This window comes from Strix uralensis, chromosome 28, assembly GCF_047716275.1.
Source record: "Strix uralensis isolate ZFMK-TIS-50842 chromosome 28, bStrUra1, whole genome shotgun sequence".
NCBI lineage: Eukaryota > Metazoa > Chordata > Aves > Strigiformes > Strigidae > Strix > Strix uralensis.
The window spans coordinates 5,847,805-5,861,299 of NC_133999.1; the positions used below are offsets into that span (position 1 = coordinate 5,847,805).

Below are 13,495 nucleotides of genomic sequence, written 5' to 3' on the forward strand. Positions count from 1 at the left end.
AAAAAAAAAATCTCTTTTTTTAATGGTTTATAAATGAAAGTTTAAAAGTGCAATATGCATCCCAAAGCAGGCAACCGTGAAACTCTACGCTTGTACGTTGGTCCGAGCGTGACCGGAACGCGGCTCCTCTGGGGAGGGGGGTCTCGCACTCACCCGTCCGGTAGAGTATCGGGATGTGGTCGGTGGAGAGCTTGTGCTCGCTGCGCACTCCGATGAGCAGGGGGCTGCCTCGCCTGCAAGGAGACAGAGTCACAGCCCTCAGCGCCCCAAGATTCATCACCCTGACATCCGACCCTGTGTTATTCTTCAGCACAGCAACTGAATTGAACTGAAAAACAGCGAGCTGCTGCCAGATCAGTTGTTGGTGCTGCAAACACCGGAGGCCACAAGACAGAGAGAAAGAATCTCTGAATAAACACAACACAAGGACACGAAGAATCTATCTCAAGTTTAGCCAAAACTCTGAGAGAGTAACTGTGATCCCACGGACACTTGAACCAGAAACACACTGGCTGTTGCTGTGTATATCAAACAGCTACAGCACTGGAATTCAACACCTGTGTGAGGCACGTGAATGGTTAAACCAGCCCGACTGATGTTTAAAAGTGGAGCAGAAAACCTGAACACCGGGCTGGCCCAGCAGCAAGTCAAACGGAGGACTTGGCCGAATGCTGCCACAGTGGTAAACACAAAGGAAAAGATAAAACTGCCTCCTTTCACATCTCGCAACCAGAGTCTACAAAAAAAAAAAAGCCATTCCAGACCAGTTGTGATACAGGTGGTCGCTAGCAAATTTTCCAAACATTTTTAGGAATTTTCTGTTACAATAAATGGAAAACAAGAGAAAGGAAATGAAAAAACAGCCACCACCCTCACCCCAGCAGATACAGCATGATGAGAACAACCTTTACTCCACTGCGTTCTAACCTGGGGGGACAGAAAAAATAAGGTACGACAAGAAGATTCCTTCCCACAGCAATACTTACCTGGTACCGACAGCCTGACCAGGATAATGAACACTTTTGAACACAAGGGCGAAAGCACCTTCCTGGAACAAGAGAAATAAAAAACTGCTTAACCCTTCACTCGAGGCCTGGGCCACCACCGCAGGGGTCCCAGCACAGAAGCTGCACCCGTGTTTCTGCGAACGAGAGATCCCGCACAAGCGGCTTCGCAGCCGTCTCCAGCACCACCAGAAGCTGCAGGCACCTCATTCTGGAAGGACGTCCCTCCCCTGAGCCCAGGTGGCTCCTCCTCAACCATTTAATGAGTCTTCTGGACTCCCAGACAGACTCTGCCCTCGGACAGCGCTGGCTCCCCGTGCAAGCGCTCCTGTGTTAGCCCAGAGTGCCGCGAGGGAGCTGACAAAGGCCAAGATCTGGTAAAAGAAGCGCCAGAACTTTGGGGCGTTTGCTCAGGTGTGGCGTCACCGAACGTACAGGTGAGCCACTGCCATCTGCCAGCAAAAGGTGCTCTAGGTCTGTTGCTATCACAGCTCCTGCTGGGCAAATCACTGAAAAAAACGTGTCCTGAGCAAGGGGCTCTGGGGCGGGAGGGAATTGTGGATGGATCCTGCTCCTGGGCACAGCTGGGCGCCGCGGAGCTGTGGGCTGTGTGCTGAGTTCCCGCAAGGGGTCAGCAGCTCTTCCACACGGTTGCAGGCAACGTCTGAAGCACAGACTTATTTTCTCCCTGCCCCAGGCCAGCTCCCACTCCCTGCCTGCTCACCAGCATCGGGGACTGGCTGCCTCCAGATGCTGTTGTGCCCCCAAACGTAGACATTTTTCACATGAGTATTGAGTAATGTTAAAGAAAAATGATTGTACAGAATCACAGAATCATCTCGGTTGGAAAAGACCTTGAAGATCACCCAGTCCAACCATCAACCTCACACTGATTGTTCCCAAATGTACTTCTGAGATGAACTGTTAGAAGTAGGAAAGACAAAACCCCTCCTAACACGTGTCACAGAACGTCCTGTGGCACAGCCTGGGCAATGCAGGAGCACAGTTGTTATTTTTTTGTGTGTCTGTGTGTCTGTCCTGGTGTGTGTCCCCCCGTCCCCGCCCCGCTCCCGGCATTACCAGCTGCTGGATGACTCTCTCCACCAGCGTGGTGAAGCTGATGTCGTCGCTGTCCCGGTTGTCGTACATGTACTTGACCAGTTTGGCGATGCTCTCCGTGTCCGTCTCCGACTCGAAGTCGTAGCCCTTGCTCTCCTGCAGCGACAGCGTCCCATGGGGAACCGGCCCCTGCCTGCCCTTCCCACCTTGCTTTTCCTTTCTTCCTTCCTTCTCTCTTTTCTTCTCTCTCTGCTTTTCCTTCCCTTTCCCTCCTCCCTTTCCCATTCTTTTGTTCCTGCATTTCCTTTTCCTTCCTTTCTCCAGCCTTTTTTCTTCTCTCCTACCTCTCCTTTTTCCCTTTTCTTTCATTCCTCCCCTTCCTTTTTTCTCCTTTTCCTTCCCTCTTTTTCTTTTCTTTGCTCCTGCCTTCCTCCCCACCTTTCCTTTTCCTTCCCTTTTTCCTTCCTGCCTTTTCTTATTTTCATCCTTCCATGCTGCATTTCTTCCTTTTTCTTCCTCTCCTTTCTTCCATCCTTCCTGTTCTATCCTTCTTGCCTTCCTTTTTCCTTCTTTCCCCTCCTCTTCCTTCCCTCATTTTCCTTTCATCCTTCTTTCCTGCCTTCCCTCTTCCTTTTTATTCTCTTCCCTCCTTCCTTTCCTTTTCTCTCCCTACATTTCCTCTTCCTTCCTTCTTCCCTCCTGCCTTTCCCCCTTATTTCCTGCCTTTCCCCTCTTCTGCTTTTCTTCTTCCCTGCCTTTCCCTGCCTTTTCTTTTCCTTCTCTCCTGCACTTCTTCCTTTCCTTTTTCCCTTTTCTCCTGCCATTTCCTCTTTCCTGCTTTTACTTTTTTACTGTCTTCTTTCCTGCCTTTCCTGTTTCTATCCTTCCTTTCCTCTTCCTTCATTCATACTTTCCCTTTCATCCTCCTTTCCTGCCTTTTCCTCTTCTTTTCTTCCTTTCCTTTTTTCCTGCCTTCCCTTTTTTGCTTTCCCCTTTCCTCCTTCCCTCCTGCATGTTGTCTTCCTTCCTTTTTTCCTTCCCTTTTTTGCTCTTCCTTTCTTTCCTGCCTTAGTCCTTCCTTCTTCTCTTTTCTTCTCTCCTGACTTTCCCTTTTCGCCTTCTTTCCTTTTCTCCTGCTTTCCTTTTTCTTTCCCTCCTCCCTGCCTTCTTTCCTGGCCTCCCTTTTCCCTCACCCATCCTTCTTCCTTTCCTCCTTAATTTTCTCCTTCTCTTCCTGCATTTCCTCCCTTTTCCTTTCTCTTTTTTTCCCCTTCTTTTTTTCTTCCTTCCTTCCTCCTTCCCTCCCTTCCTTCCTTCCCTTGGACTCCTTTTCCTTCCTCCCACTTCCTTTCCATTCTTTTCCTTTTCTTGCCCCCCATTTCCTCCCTACCTTTCCTTTCCCATTTTCCTTCCCCTTTCCTTCATTTCCTTCCCCTCCTTTTCATTTCCTTTCCTTTCATCCCTCCTTCCCTTTTCCTTCCATCTCTCTCCTCCATCTGGATGTGCTTCCTTCCTTTTCCCTCTTCTCCTTCTCCTTCCCTCCTGCCTCCCCACTCCCTTAGTGCGCGAGGGGAAGTACCAGAGTGAGTGTGAGCGTCCAGGAGAGCGAGGATCAGAGTGGGGGTGTGAGTGCGAGTGGAAGGGTGAGCACGAAGCGGGGGAGTGAGCGTGCATGGGAGCGTGCACACGATAGTGCACAAGGGAGGGGGTGAGCGTGTGAGGGCGACAGTGATGTGAGTGGGGACTGAGTGTGCACAGAGAGGGTGAGAGTGAGTGCGAGTGGAGTGGGGAGCGTGTGTAAGATGGAGAGTGTGAGAATGTGCAAGTGGCAAATTGAGGGTTCAGTGCAAGAACGTGAGTGTGAGTGAGGAAGTCAGTTTAAGCGTGAGTGAGGGTGGGTGTTTGAGTGCAAATGTGGAGTGAGTGTGTGTGCGAGTGCTCCCCTGAGTGTGAGCTGGGGTGTGCACCTGACTACAAAATGGGGGAACGAGTGTGAGTGCAGGAGTGAGTGGGGAACGGCGGTGCAAGGGGTGGGGTGAGTGGGGGTGAGTGCAGGAGTGAAACACGTGGGGGAGCGTGAGTGGGAGAATGAGTGAGAATACAAGGAGCAGAGTGTGAGTGGGGAAATGAGCTGGGGGAAGGAGGTGGGAGTGTGGAGGTGAATGTGAGTGGGGAAGTGTGGGAGTGAGAGTAAAGGAGTGTGAGAATGAGCAGGGCACTGAGGAGGGGTGTGTGTGAGGGAGAATATGAGAGGGGTGAGTGTGAGACAGTGTGAGTAGGGGCGTGTGAGGAATAAGGGGCGGTATGTGAGTGAGAGTGGGGGGAGTGTGTGAGTGGGAGAGTGTGAATAGGATGAGAGAGTAGGAATGGGGGAGTGAGGAGTGGAGGGTGAGTGTGAGTGGGGGAATGAGAAGTGAGTGTGAAGTGAGAGAGGCATGAGTCTGGGGGTGTGTGTAAGTGGGAGAGTGAACATGAGAATGAGTAGTGGAATGAGGGCAAGTCTAAGTGGGGGAGGAGTGGGAGTGAGTGTGCGAATGAGTGGGGGAATGAGGAAGTTGAGTGTGAGTGGTGGAGTGAGTGGAGGAGCGTGGGTAGAAGGGTAAGTGGGGGAGTGAGTACAAGAATATGAATGGGGTGAGAGTGAGTGGGGAGTGTAAGAGGAGTGTGAGATGAGTGGGGGGAGAGAGTGTGAGTGGATTAAGTGGAGTGTGGGGAAATGGGGTAGTGAGTGAGAGCATGAGGAGTGTTAGTGGGGTGGTGGGAGGGTGAGTGTGAGTGGAGGAGGGTGAGTGTGAGGGAGAAGGTTTGCGGGGGTGTGAGTAGTGAATCGAGTGTGAGAATGAGTGGGGGAATAGGGTAGTGAGTAGGGGAGTAGGAGTGGAATGGTGAATTAGAGTGGGAGAGAGTGTGAGGGAGAAGTATGGGGGATTGAGGAGGAGTGTAAGTGGGAGGGTGAGTGTGAGTGGGGGAATGAGCAGAGGTGTGCAGCGAGGAGAGTCAGGGGAGTGTGTGCGAGTGGGAGAGTTTGTTACAGAGTGAGTGTGAACATGAGTCAGGGAGTGGGTGAGTGGGAGTGGAGGAGAGTGCTGAATGTGAGTGTGAGAATGTGAGTGGGGGAATGGGGCAGTGAGTGGGGGTGTGAGTGAAGGAGGGTGAGCGGAGTGTGTGTGAAATGGGAGAGTGAGTGTGAGTGGGGGGTGAGAGTAAAGGAGTGAGTGCGAATATGAGTGGGGGAATGGGAGAGTGAGGAGGAGGGAGAGTGGGAGAGCGAGGAAGAGTGTGAATGGATGAGTGTGAGGGGGAGGGAGTGGAAAGAGAAGGGTGTGAGTGGGGGAATGTGAACAGAGTGAGTGTGACATGACAGGAATCAGGAGTGGGAGTGAGAGTGGGGGTGGGAGGAAGGGAGGGAGTTTAAGTGTGCGAGTGCAAGGGGGAAGCATGAGCGGGAGAATTAAGAGTGGAGGAGTGTGAATGGAGGAGAGTGAGTGTGAGGGATTGGGGAGAGCGTAAGCTGAGGTGTGTGAGTAGGGTAGTGAGTGTGAATGCGAGAATACAAGTGGGGGAATGTGGGGAGTGTGAGTGAGGGAGTGAGGAGGAATGTGAGTGGGAGGGGGAGTGTGAGTGACTGGGGGAGTTTGACTGAGGTAGGGGGAGAATGGGGGGGATGTAAGTGTGAGAATGTACTCACAGAGTAGGGGAGTCAGTGTGAGAGTGTATGTGGAGGAGTGTGAGTGTAAATATGAGTGGGAGAGTGTAAAAATATGAGTGGGGGAACATGAATGGGGAAGAGTGAAGGGGAGTGGGGGAGTGTAGGAGGGGGAATGTGAGTGTGAGAATACAAGTGGGGAGCAAGCGGGGAAGTGTGTGAGAGCACAAGTGAGTGGGCGAGTGAGTGAGTGTCACACACACGGGGTGGGGGTCACTCACCAGGAACTTGCGCAGGTCTTTGTAGTTGGTGATGATGCCGTTGTGGATGACGATGAACTCTGGAGGCAGAGGAAAGGCCCCGCTCAGCCCCAGCCCCTGGCCAGGCAGCGGCGCCCGCTGGGTGGGAAAGCCCACGCTGGGTGGGACGGAGGGAAGAGCTTCACCTCCCGGTGTGACCCCGCCTTGCTCTGCCCCGGCCAGCAGCACTGGTGGTGGCAGGAGATGACAAGGGTCTGGTGGGCTCGGGGCTCCCGGGATCCTGCCCCTCCCCGGTACCCACCACGGACCGAGCCGCACGCTGCTGCAGCACAGAGCACAGCAACCCCCTTCCGTACGGCGGGGATGATATAAAAACAGGAATATATAGGAAAAAAGAATACAAAATTCCATTCCAAAGTATAGCCACGAAAATTCTTATCACCCGATTGCATTCTGTGTCACCTCCTCCCTGCACCGTGCCCAGGCACCCACCGAACCCCTGGGCACCAACCCCAATTCCTCCCGAGATCATTCACTGCTGCGAACAGACCCCGCGGCCAGAAATCGAATCTAAACCCCTCTGGCTTCGCAGGAACTGGGCTCAGCATCACGGCCTGCAACAACCCCACTGTCCCGGGCCCATCGCCTCCCCGGGGGCCAGCAAGCGTTTCCAGAGGCGGCTCCTCGAGCGCACACACTTACCGTTGTTTTTGTCCGAGCGCTGCGGGTGGCTGTTGATGGGACTGGGCTCGCCGTGGGTAGCCCAGCGCGTGTGGGCGATTCCAAGGTGCACATCAAACTCGATGTCGAGGTCCATGTCCTGTTGCTCTGCAGCAGAAGTAGAAGAAGTTTTTAGTTCTGAGGGGCTGTCCCTACCCCAAAGGCAACGTGGGAGTCTCAACCAGGCCTCCGGGGTCCACAGGACAGCAACGCTGACAGGGAAACAATCGGCAAATCCAACACAACGTCGAGAGTGTTTTCAGGGGATTCAGCGTGCAGATGCACTCAGGCAACCCCCCTGCACTCCTCACCCCACCAACAGGAAAATCAACTTTTAAGAAAGAATCCACCTCAATTTTATCTCTCAGGGATGCACCTTGTCATCCTGTCGCCTGCCATACTCTGTCAGCTGTGACCGAACCAGCCCCTTTCCTGGTTACATACCACTATGTATGGTTATAGATGGGTAATCATCACTAAACTTGTCTCCAGAAAGCATTCCATTAGCATTAATATTTCTTTGGAAAAAAAATACTCCTTTTGTTCCACACATGTCTCCACAATCTCTTTAAAACTGTATATCCTGCAATTGTCTTGATCAGGCAAACATTTCTTTGGAAATATTTTGTATATCTTCTACTTCAGTGATACACATACCACCTCGCCTGGCCTTTCTGGTTCCTGGTTTTCTCTACCCTAAGATTAGATCTACTTCTCTTCCTTTTGGATAAACAGCACTCCGCTCCGTGAGGTTCACTCTAGCATGGGTTAGAAAAGGGTAAGTTACAACAACCCAGCAGCTCTTGAACGCAAACTCGAGATCTTGACTCCTCTGAAAAGCACCTTCCCGCTCTCACACAGCTCACCTGTATTCACATCCCAAAACTGTGAGAGTCTTTGCGCTGTGCAGAGATTTAATGAACTTAATGCTTAAATCAAGGGAACATAAAGAGGCAGAAACAGATGCAGAAGACCCCACTCATCAATTTGACAGTTGCACACATCCATGAGTGCTTTCTGGAAGCCCACTGCTCAGATGCCTACTGGGATGGACACTTTAGCTGGGACAAGTATTACGTATCAAAATATACATTCAACTGGTGAAGTTATCAGAGAATTTCTCTTTTTGACTCAAGCTCTAGGTCTCTGATAATTATCTCCCAGTAATTCTCCTTTCCCCAGTTTAAGGAGTTTTCCATTTGGGGGTTTTTTTTGGTCTGTTTTCTAAAATGTATTTCAGGTTCTATTTTCCTTTAACAGGATGTGATTCATTTGCCTTGAGAAATCAGGACTTCTCTGTAACTTCATGACAACGTCCACAGGATCACTGGGTTCTTCACAGCACACCTGTGACTGTTTACATTTCTGGCACTTTATATACAAGTTATTGGGAAATACAGCGTTTCTGGGGAAAGCAGGTGATATTCAAAACAGAGATGAGACGAGAGGACATTTCAAGGAAAGAGAGCAGGCAAAGAACGAAAGGGCAATACACACTGTGAACCTCTTCGTCCAGAGCCTTCACTTTCCCCTTCTGTTTGATAAGCTGGATTTTGCAGGCGTTAGCTTCCCAGTCTTTGTCGTTTCCGCCATCAAATCCCACACCTAAGCACCACCATGGAATATAAAAAAAAGAGTGTGAAGTGCAGAAAGTATATTACAGTATTTTATGTAAGCAAATACTGCCAATTTTTTTTTTTTTTTTACAGTGCCCTTTCTTCCCACAGCTGACCCTCCAAATAAAGGCAAAAAACCCCTTAGAAGTGAGTTTTCCCTTTGTCACCTTGCAGGTATTTTTAAAGCCTTAGATAACAGGCCTCGAGAATGTTTATAGAAATCTGTATATTGAAAATTAATCCAAACCTCTGACCACATGCTCACAGGCACATCACATCCAATTTGTGCTCCAGCTTTCTTCTAAAGCAGAAGACAGTAGAAACCATTCACAAACATACCACAAAAAATCATCATTTACAAGCCAAAATTCAAAAAAGAACCACACTTGCTCGGAGATGGCTACCTGCAGAATCATAGCCCCTGTACTCCAGCCGCTGGAGCCCTTTGATAAGGGTCTCCAGGATCTCCCGTCTTGTCCGGGGAACATGGTAGTTCAGGTAAGCAAAGATGCCTGTATGGGGGAAAAGAGCATAATCTTACCACAAAATCACAGCTGAGGAAACTCTGTACGTGCCATCTGCTTAGTGTGCACTAAGTTAAACTCAAACAAGAACTCCTGCAGGAAGGTACCGCCGCGTTCGCAGCTCTTCCTTCCCCCACCGTTGCCAACACGTGTAAGAGATCAAAACTAACCACCGAACGCCAGCATCCTTCTCAAGACACTGAGAGAGACTAAACAGGACAAGCCTGGGCACGATGGGAGGAAGAATTTCCATGTGAGCTGTCAGGAGACAATGCAGGGGACAGGAAACTAATCACTCCAGATGAAAAATTCGGGGTTCACTAACACTGAGCTTTGCATGCTGAAGAACCATCTTCAAAAGGAATTCTTCCTTGAATAGCTCTAAGTTCCTCCCACAGACCAAGAGAAAAAATATTTAACTCATGCAAACTAACACCCTCAAACTAATGGAGCTATTTTTCCTGTAGGTTTCAAAGAAAGATAAATTGTTGCTTCTATTTTTAAGCAGTGATGGGGACACACAAATTCCTAGATCTCTAATGCCAACTATGGCTCCATTTCAGAAAGATTTCCTTTGGTGCCATCATAAAGCAGTAGCACGAGAAGACATCTATTGGATGCTAGAAATATCTGTACTTGAAATCTACCATTTCACCCTAACATTTTAAAGGAGAAAAATATCTGCATGGAATAGAAGCAAGCCAGGATTCACACAAATATCTGTATTTTAAGGTTTGTAATTTGAGAAACTTTGTTGAAACCTCTTGAGAAGAGCAGAGTTCAGTCGTGCAAAAACAAAGTCCTTTTAAAGGCATCCCAAATCTTTGATTTCTTCCTGACAGAACTGCCATACAGCCCGCCTCACAGTTCCCAAACTTTTATTCATGTGGAAAATTTTACTCCCAAGATGATTTTTGGAACATATATCTTTATGTTTACCCACAGATTATTTTAAAGGACATTTGAAAACCTGCATTTTTAAACTGTTTGTGTTTTAGAATTAAATAATTCAAAGCCTTTTGATGTGTTAATTTATTTTATAAGTAGAAATATGGGCTACTCAGAGTTGATGAACGCACCGAACACCACACAGCAAAGCGCCGAAACATTTCCAAGGGACTTTTTAGCCTGAGCAGGGCCAAGGGCATACGCAGCCATGTACCATTCTGATGCTCTCCCATTCCTTCTCCCTTTTCCATGGACTTCAGCTACAAGGTCTCAGTTTGTCATAAGCTTCACCCTCCCATTCCCAGAGCACGAGCATTAGAAATTACAGCTCCCTGCAGTTCTGCTGCAAAAAGAATGTCTCCATGTCTCGCTTATTTTCTTCCATATTGTTAGAAAAAATTAGATGCACATTCTGTCGTTCCTTTCTTAAACCACCTAGTCAGATGAAAAAAAAAAAAAAAAAGCAGCTTTACACTTGGTTTCTTTAGCTTCTACCTTCATCTTCCCAAAACCCAAAGCCTTTTCTGATAACCACTTGCAAGACTATCAGGACCAAGTTTACACAAATTTGCAGTTTCACTTCCATTGCTCCTGACACCCCAAAGCAATCACACACACAGGCCTGCTGCTGCCATCTCCTGATGGCATTTGTTCAACTTGAATGTTGGTTCCATTAACTACACGGACAGGGTGAGGTCCTCCTCCACAACCCTCGGAGTTCACAGCGAAAAGCCCAACAGATAAAACACAGCAGCAGTTAACAAGCTCTGCTGGATTTCAAAAGCTGCCTCTGAAGGATACTTCCCGCATGCTCTCAATCTCCAAACCTTCCTCCCCACCCTTCTGGCAAAAAAAGTGTTTTCCAATTTGAGATACTTAGTTCACTCTGGTTCTAAAAATTGCATTCTCCAGGCAAACAGCAACCTCCCTGTTTACAAGCGAACTGACTCCAAATAGCTGTCATCCAGGCTGAAGGACGGCAGGTTTCAGGTATATCCTGGAAGCATAAATTTCTTTAAATGACTTCCAGGTCTTACAACAGGAGTACAAAGCAGACTGCTTTACTAGCAGACAGCTGGAAAAGCCCCTCTCTCCATATTCACCAGAAACCTCCCAGACGCCCCGTGCAGCGGTAGCATTCCACATAAAAATAACAAGTGTGTGCCATAAAGCAGAGAAAACAAGCACACGAGATGTCTTTAAAAAGGCAGGCTGGGTTCCAGCAGTTCCTGACATTCCCCTTTACCCCAAAGCCACCTACCATGGCATCCAAAGCTACTTCAGAAGGCATAATTATAACCAGCACGAGTAATTACGGAAACATGAACGCTGCTTAGATTCTTCCAAATGAGCTAACTCATTTCAGAGTTGAAACCTCTCTCCGTGTTTATGCAGCTTGGAAGCACACGCTAAGGGGCCCACTCCCACCCAAAGCCTTATACCTCTTTTTGGTGGAGCCGGGCAGCTCTGCCGTTAGCCAGGCCCATCAAAGAGCTCTCCCAGAAGCATCTCTGCGTCCCCCTCGGTGCATCTCGGCTATCTTGCTCCAGCATAACTAGTCCCACTCGGGCACACAGCTACCCAGTAAATTATTCCACCACACCAAAGGCCACTCGAGTGGGAGATGCTCTTTTGAGCGAACAGGGACTGATGAGAAGCGTTAAGGTGCTCTGGAGGCTGGCCACAGCGAGACAGCTCCTGGAAGCCCTTTCCAGTGATCAGCAGCAGCGCGAGAGGCACAAGAGCCTCATTGACGGGAGCACAGAGGAGGCCTTCTCCTCTGGCAGGGCATCGCGCGGAGCGACGGCGGTGAAAACGGAGCAGGGGGTGAAGCTGGCACGCAGAGGGTGAAACAGAGCACTGTAAGGTCTGGGGAAGGGCCTGCGTGCAAAAGGTACGATACGTACGGGCCAAGGGGGGAGAAGAAAAGAGGACTGTAGGAAAGGCAGAGGGGAAGCAGCGTGGAGCAGGGCAGCAAGCTTACAGCGCTCCCCCGTGCCCCAGGGGCAGCGTAACGCTGTCAGGCACGCAGCTACAAAACCCCCAACTTGTTCCCAGGCCGTGACGTTGCATTTTAAGAGGGTATTTTCCATCGAAGCAGACTGGGAGGCCCAAGGCAGGCAGTCACCTCATGGTCCTGCAGAAAGCCCAGAGCGCGCATCCCCTCCCGAACACCTCCCCAACACATCGGTAACGACACAACGGGCACAGCCGGAGGGTGGGGGGGACACCAAGGAAACACCACAGCCTCCTCCTGCTCAAGGCCCGGTGAAGATCACTTTGCACAGCACTTTCCTCACAGACGCCTGGTGCCCCAGCAAGGCCACTAAAATGAAGTCCTCCACGTGACAAAAAGTCTAACTCAATAGATGGGCACAATTATCTAGGCAGAAACTTGGTTTCCTTTCATAAAACGTAAATGTGAATTGATCATTTTAGTCTCCATCCTGCTTCTGGACAAGGATTGCAACTTATTCTGAACCAAAAAAATGGCTTAAAATCAGAACTATGTCCATCTAGGCAGGGCTGACTCTGGACATCTTTGTTAAATCTGAACCCAAATCAGACAGTGGCTTGGAAAGTTATTTTCCCTGCACATTTTAACAACTTCAGTCACACCTGAACTGAACAAAAACAAAAAAAACAACCACCCAAAACCTGTTTCCTTGTCACAGATCACGACTGCTAGCAGTGTACAACAAAATGCCATGTACTGAATGGGCACAAAGGGGAAATCAACTCCCTCCAGGAAGGGATGGCTCATCTGGAATGAGACTGAAAAACAGCAGTGCTTATTTCTACTTGTACTGTAAACAAACAGAAAACATCTATCTAGAAAGGAGCCAACTTGGCATTTGTCTCAGGCATTGAAAAAAAAAACCCTACTAATTACAGAACAATTATATTAAGATTATTCATGAGGACTGCAAAAAAAGACCTGAACCTAAGACTAAGCACAAAAAAACCCCCAACACCCAACAGACCAACCCAAGGAATTCAGTGCTTCTTATCAGAAAACACAGAGACTGAAAACCAGCCAACTAAAAGAAATGCAAATACAGTATTGATGCTGCAAAATATGCGGACATACTCTTCAAAAAAGACGACCATGTAAACATTAGGAGATTCAGTTTTGATTCAGTTCAGCTTCTAGATCTTGACAGGAAAAAGAGCTGGAGTGATAACGGAGATGTCACTATGAAAATAAAATTCTAAGAACTCACCTGTAATCAACACATTTTACAGATGAGAAGGCAAGTTTTAAAATTCACCTTAAACAGGAAAAAGTGAAATAAAAATAAATAGAATAATATGTAAAAATGATGCATAATTAAAGTAAAAAATGGGACAATAAGGCTGCTGAAAATGAACATTTGTCTTCCTAAATGCATGACTTACTAACCTGCAAGCTAAAATCAAATATTTGAAGGCTTATCACCCATTTATGACACTTGATCACAATGAATTATGTGTAAATAACAGTTTCATTTACTAGAAGTATTTTCAAATGCATTTCATTTTCCCCTTTTCGAACATCCCATAATGAAGTGATTCTTCATAGCTGAAGAAAGTTTCAATCCACATTTAGAAAACAACATTTTCTCTACCCTAACTATTGGATTATTCAGGGATATATGAGCAATCACATCTTGTAATCACTTCCATTTTTAAGTACCATTCCACTGCCCTCGACAGAAATGCCAAAATGAGGAAAAAA

General features: G+C 48.3%; 1 protein-coding gene across 4 annotated transcripts in view; it reads right to left on the reverse strand.

Moving 5' to 3' along the window:
* Nucleotides 1–13,495, reverse strand: part of GFPT1 (glutamine--fructose-6-phosphate transaminase 1) — a 44,695-nt gene that overhangs the window by 25,619 nt on the left and 5,581 nt on the right. For 3 of the 4 annotated variants that reach the window (XM_074852365.1, XM_074852366.1, XM_074852364.1), the window contains exons 1-8: nucleotides 9,909–9,990; nucleotides 8,710–8,817; nucleotides 8,187–8,294; nucleotides 6,672–6,797; nucleotides 5,991–6,049; nucleotides 2,085–2,219; nucleotides 987–1,048; nucleotides 154–233 (exon numbers count right to left, since the gene is read on the reverse strand). In XM_074852365.1, coding sequence (XP_074708466.1) covers nucleotides 154–233; nucleotides 987–1,048; nucleotides 2,085–2,219; nucleotides 5,991–6,049; nucleotides 6,672–6,797; nucleotides 8,187–8,294; nucleotides 8,710–8,817; nucleotides 9,909–9,987 — 757 coding nt within the window. In that variant the 5' untranslated portion in view covers nucleotides 9,988–9,990. Of the gene's footprint in view, nucleotides 1–153; nucleotides 234–986; nucleotides 1,049–2,084; nucleotides 2,220–5,990; nucleotides 6,050–6,671; nucleotides 6,798–8,186; nucleotides 8,295–8,709; nucleotides 8,818–9,908; nucleotides 9,991–13,495 lie in introns of those variants that run through there. The other variant, XM_074852367.1, reaches the window with a different exon arrangement.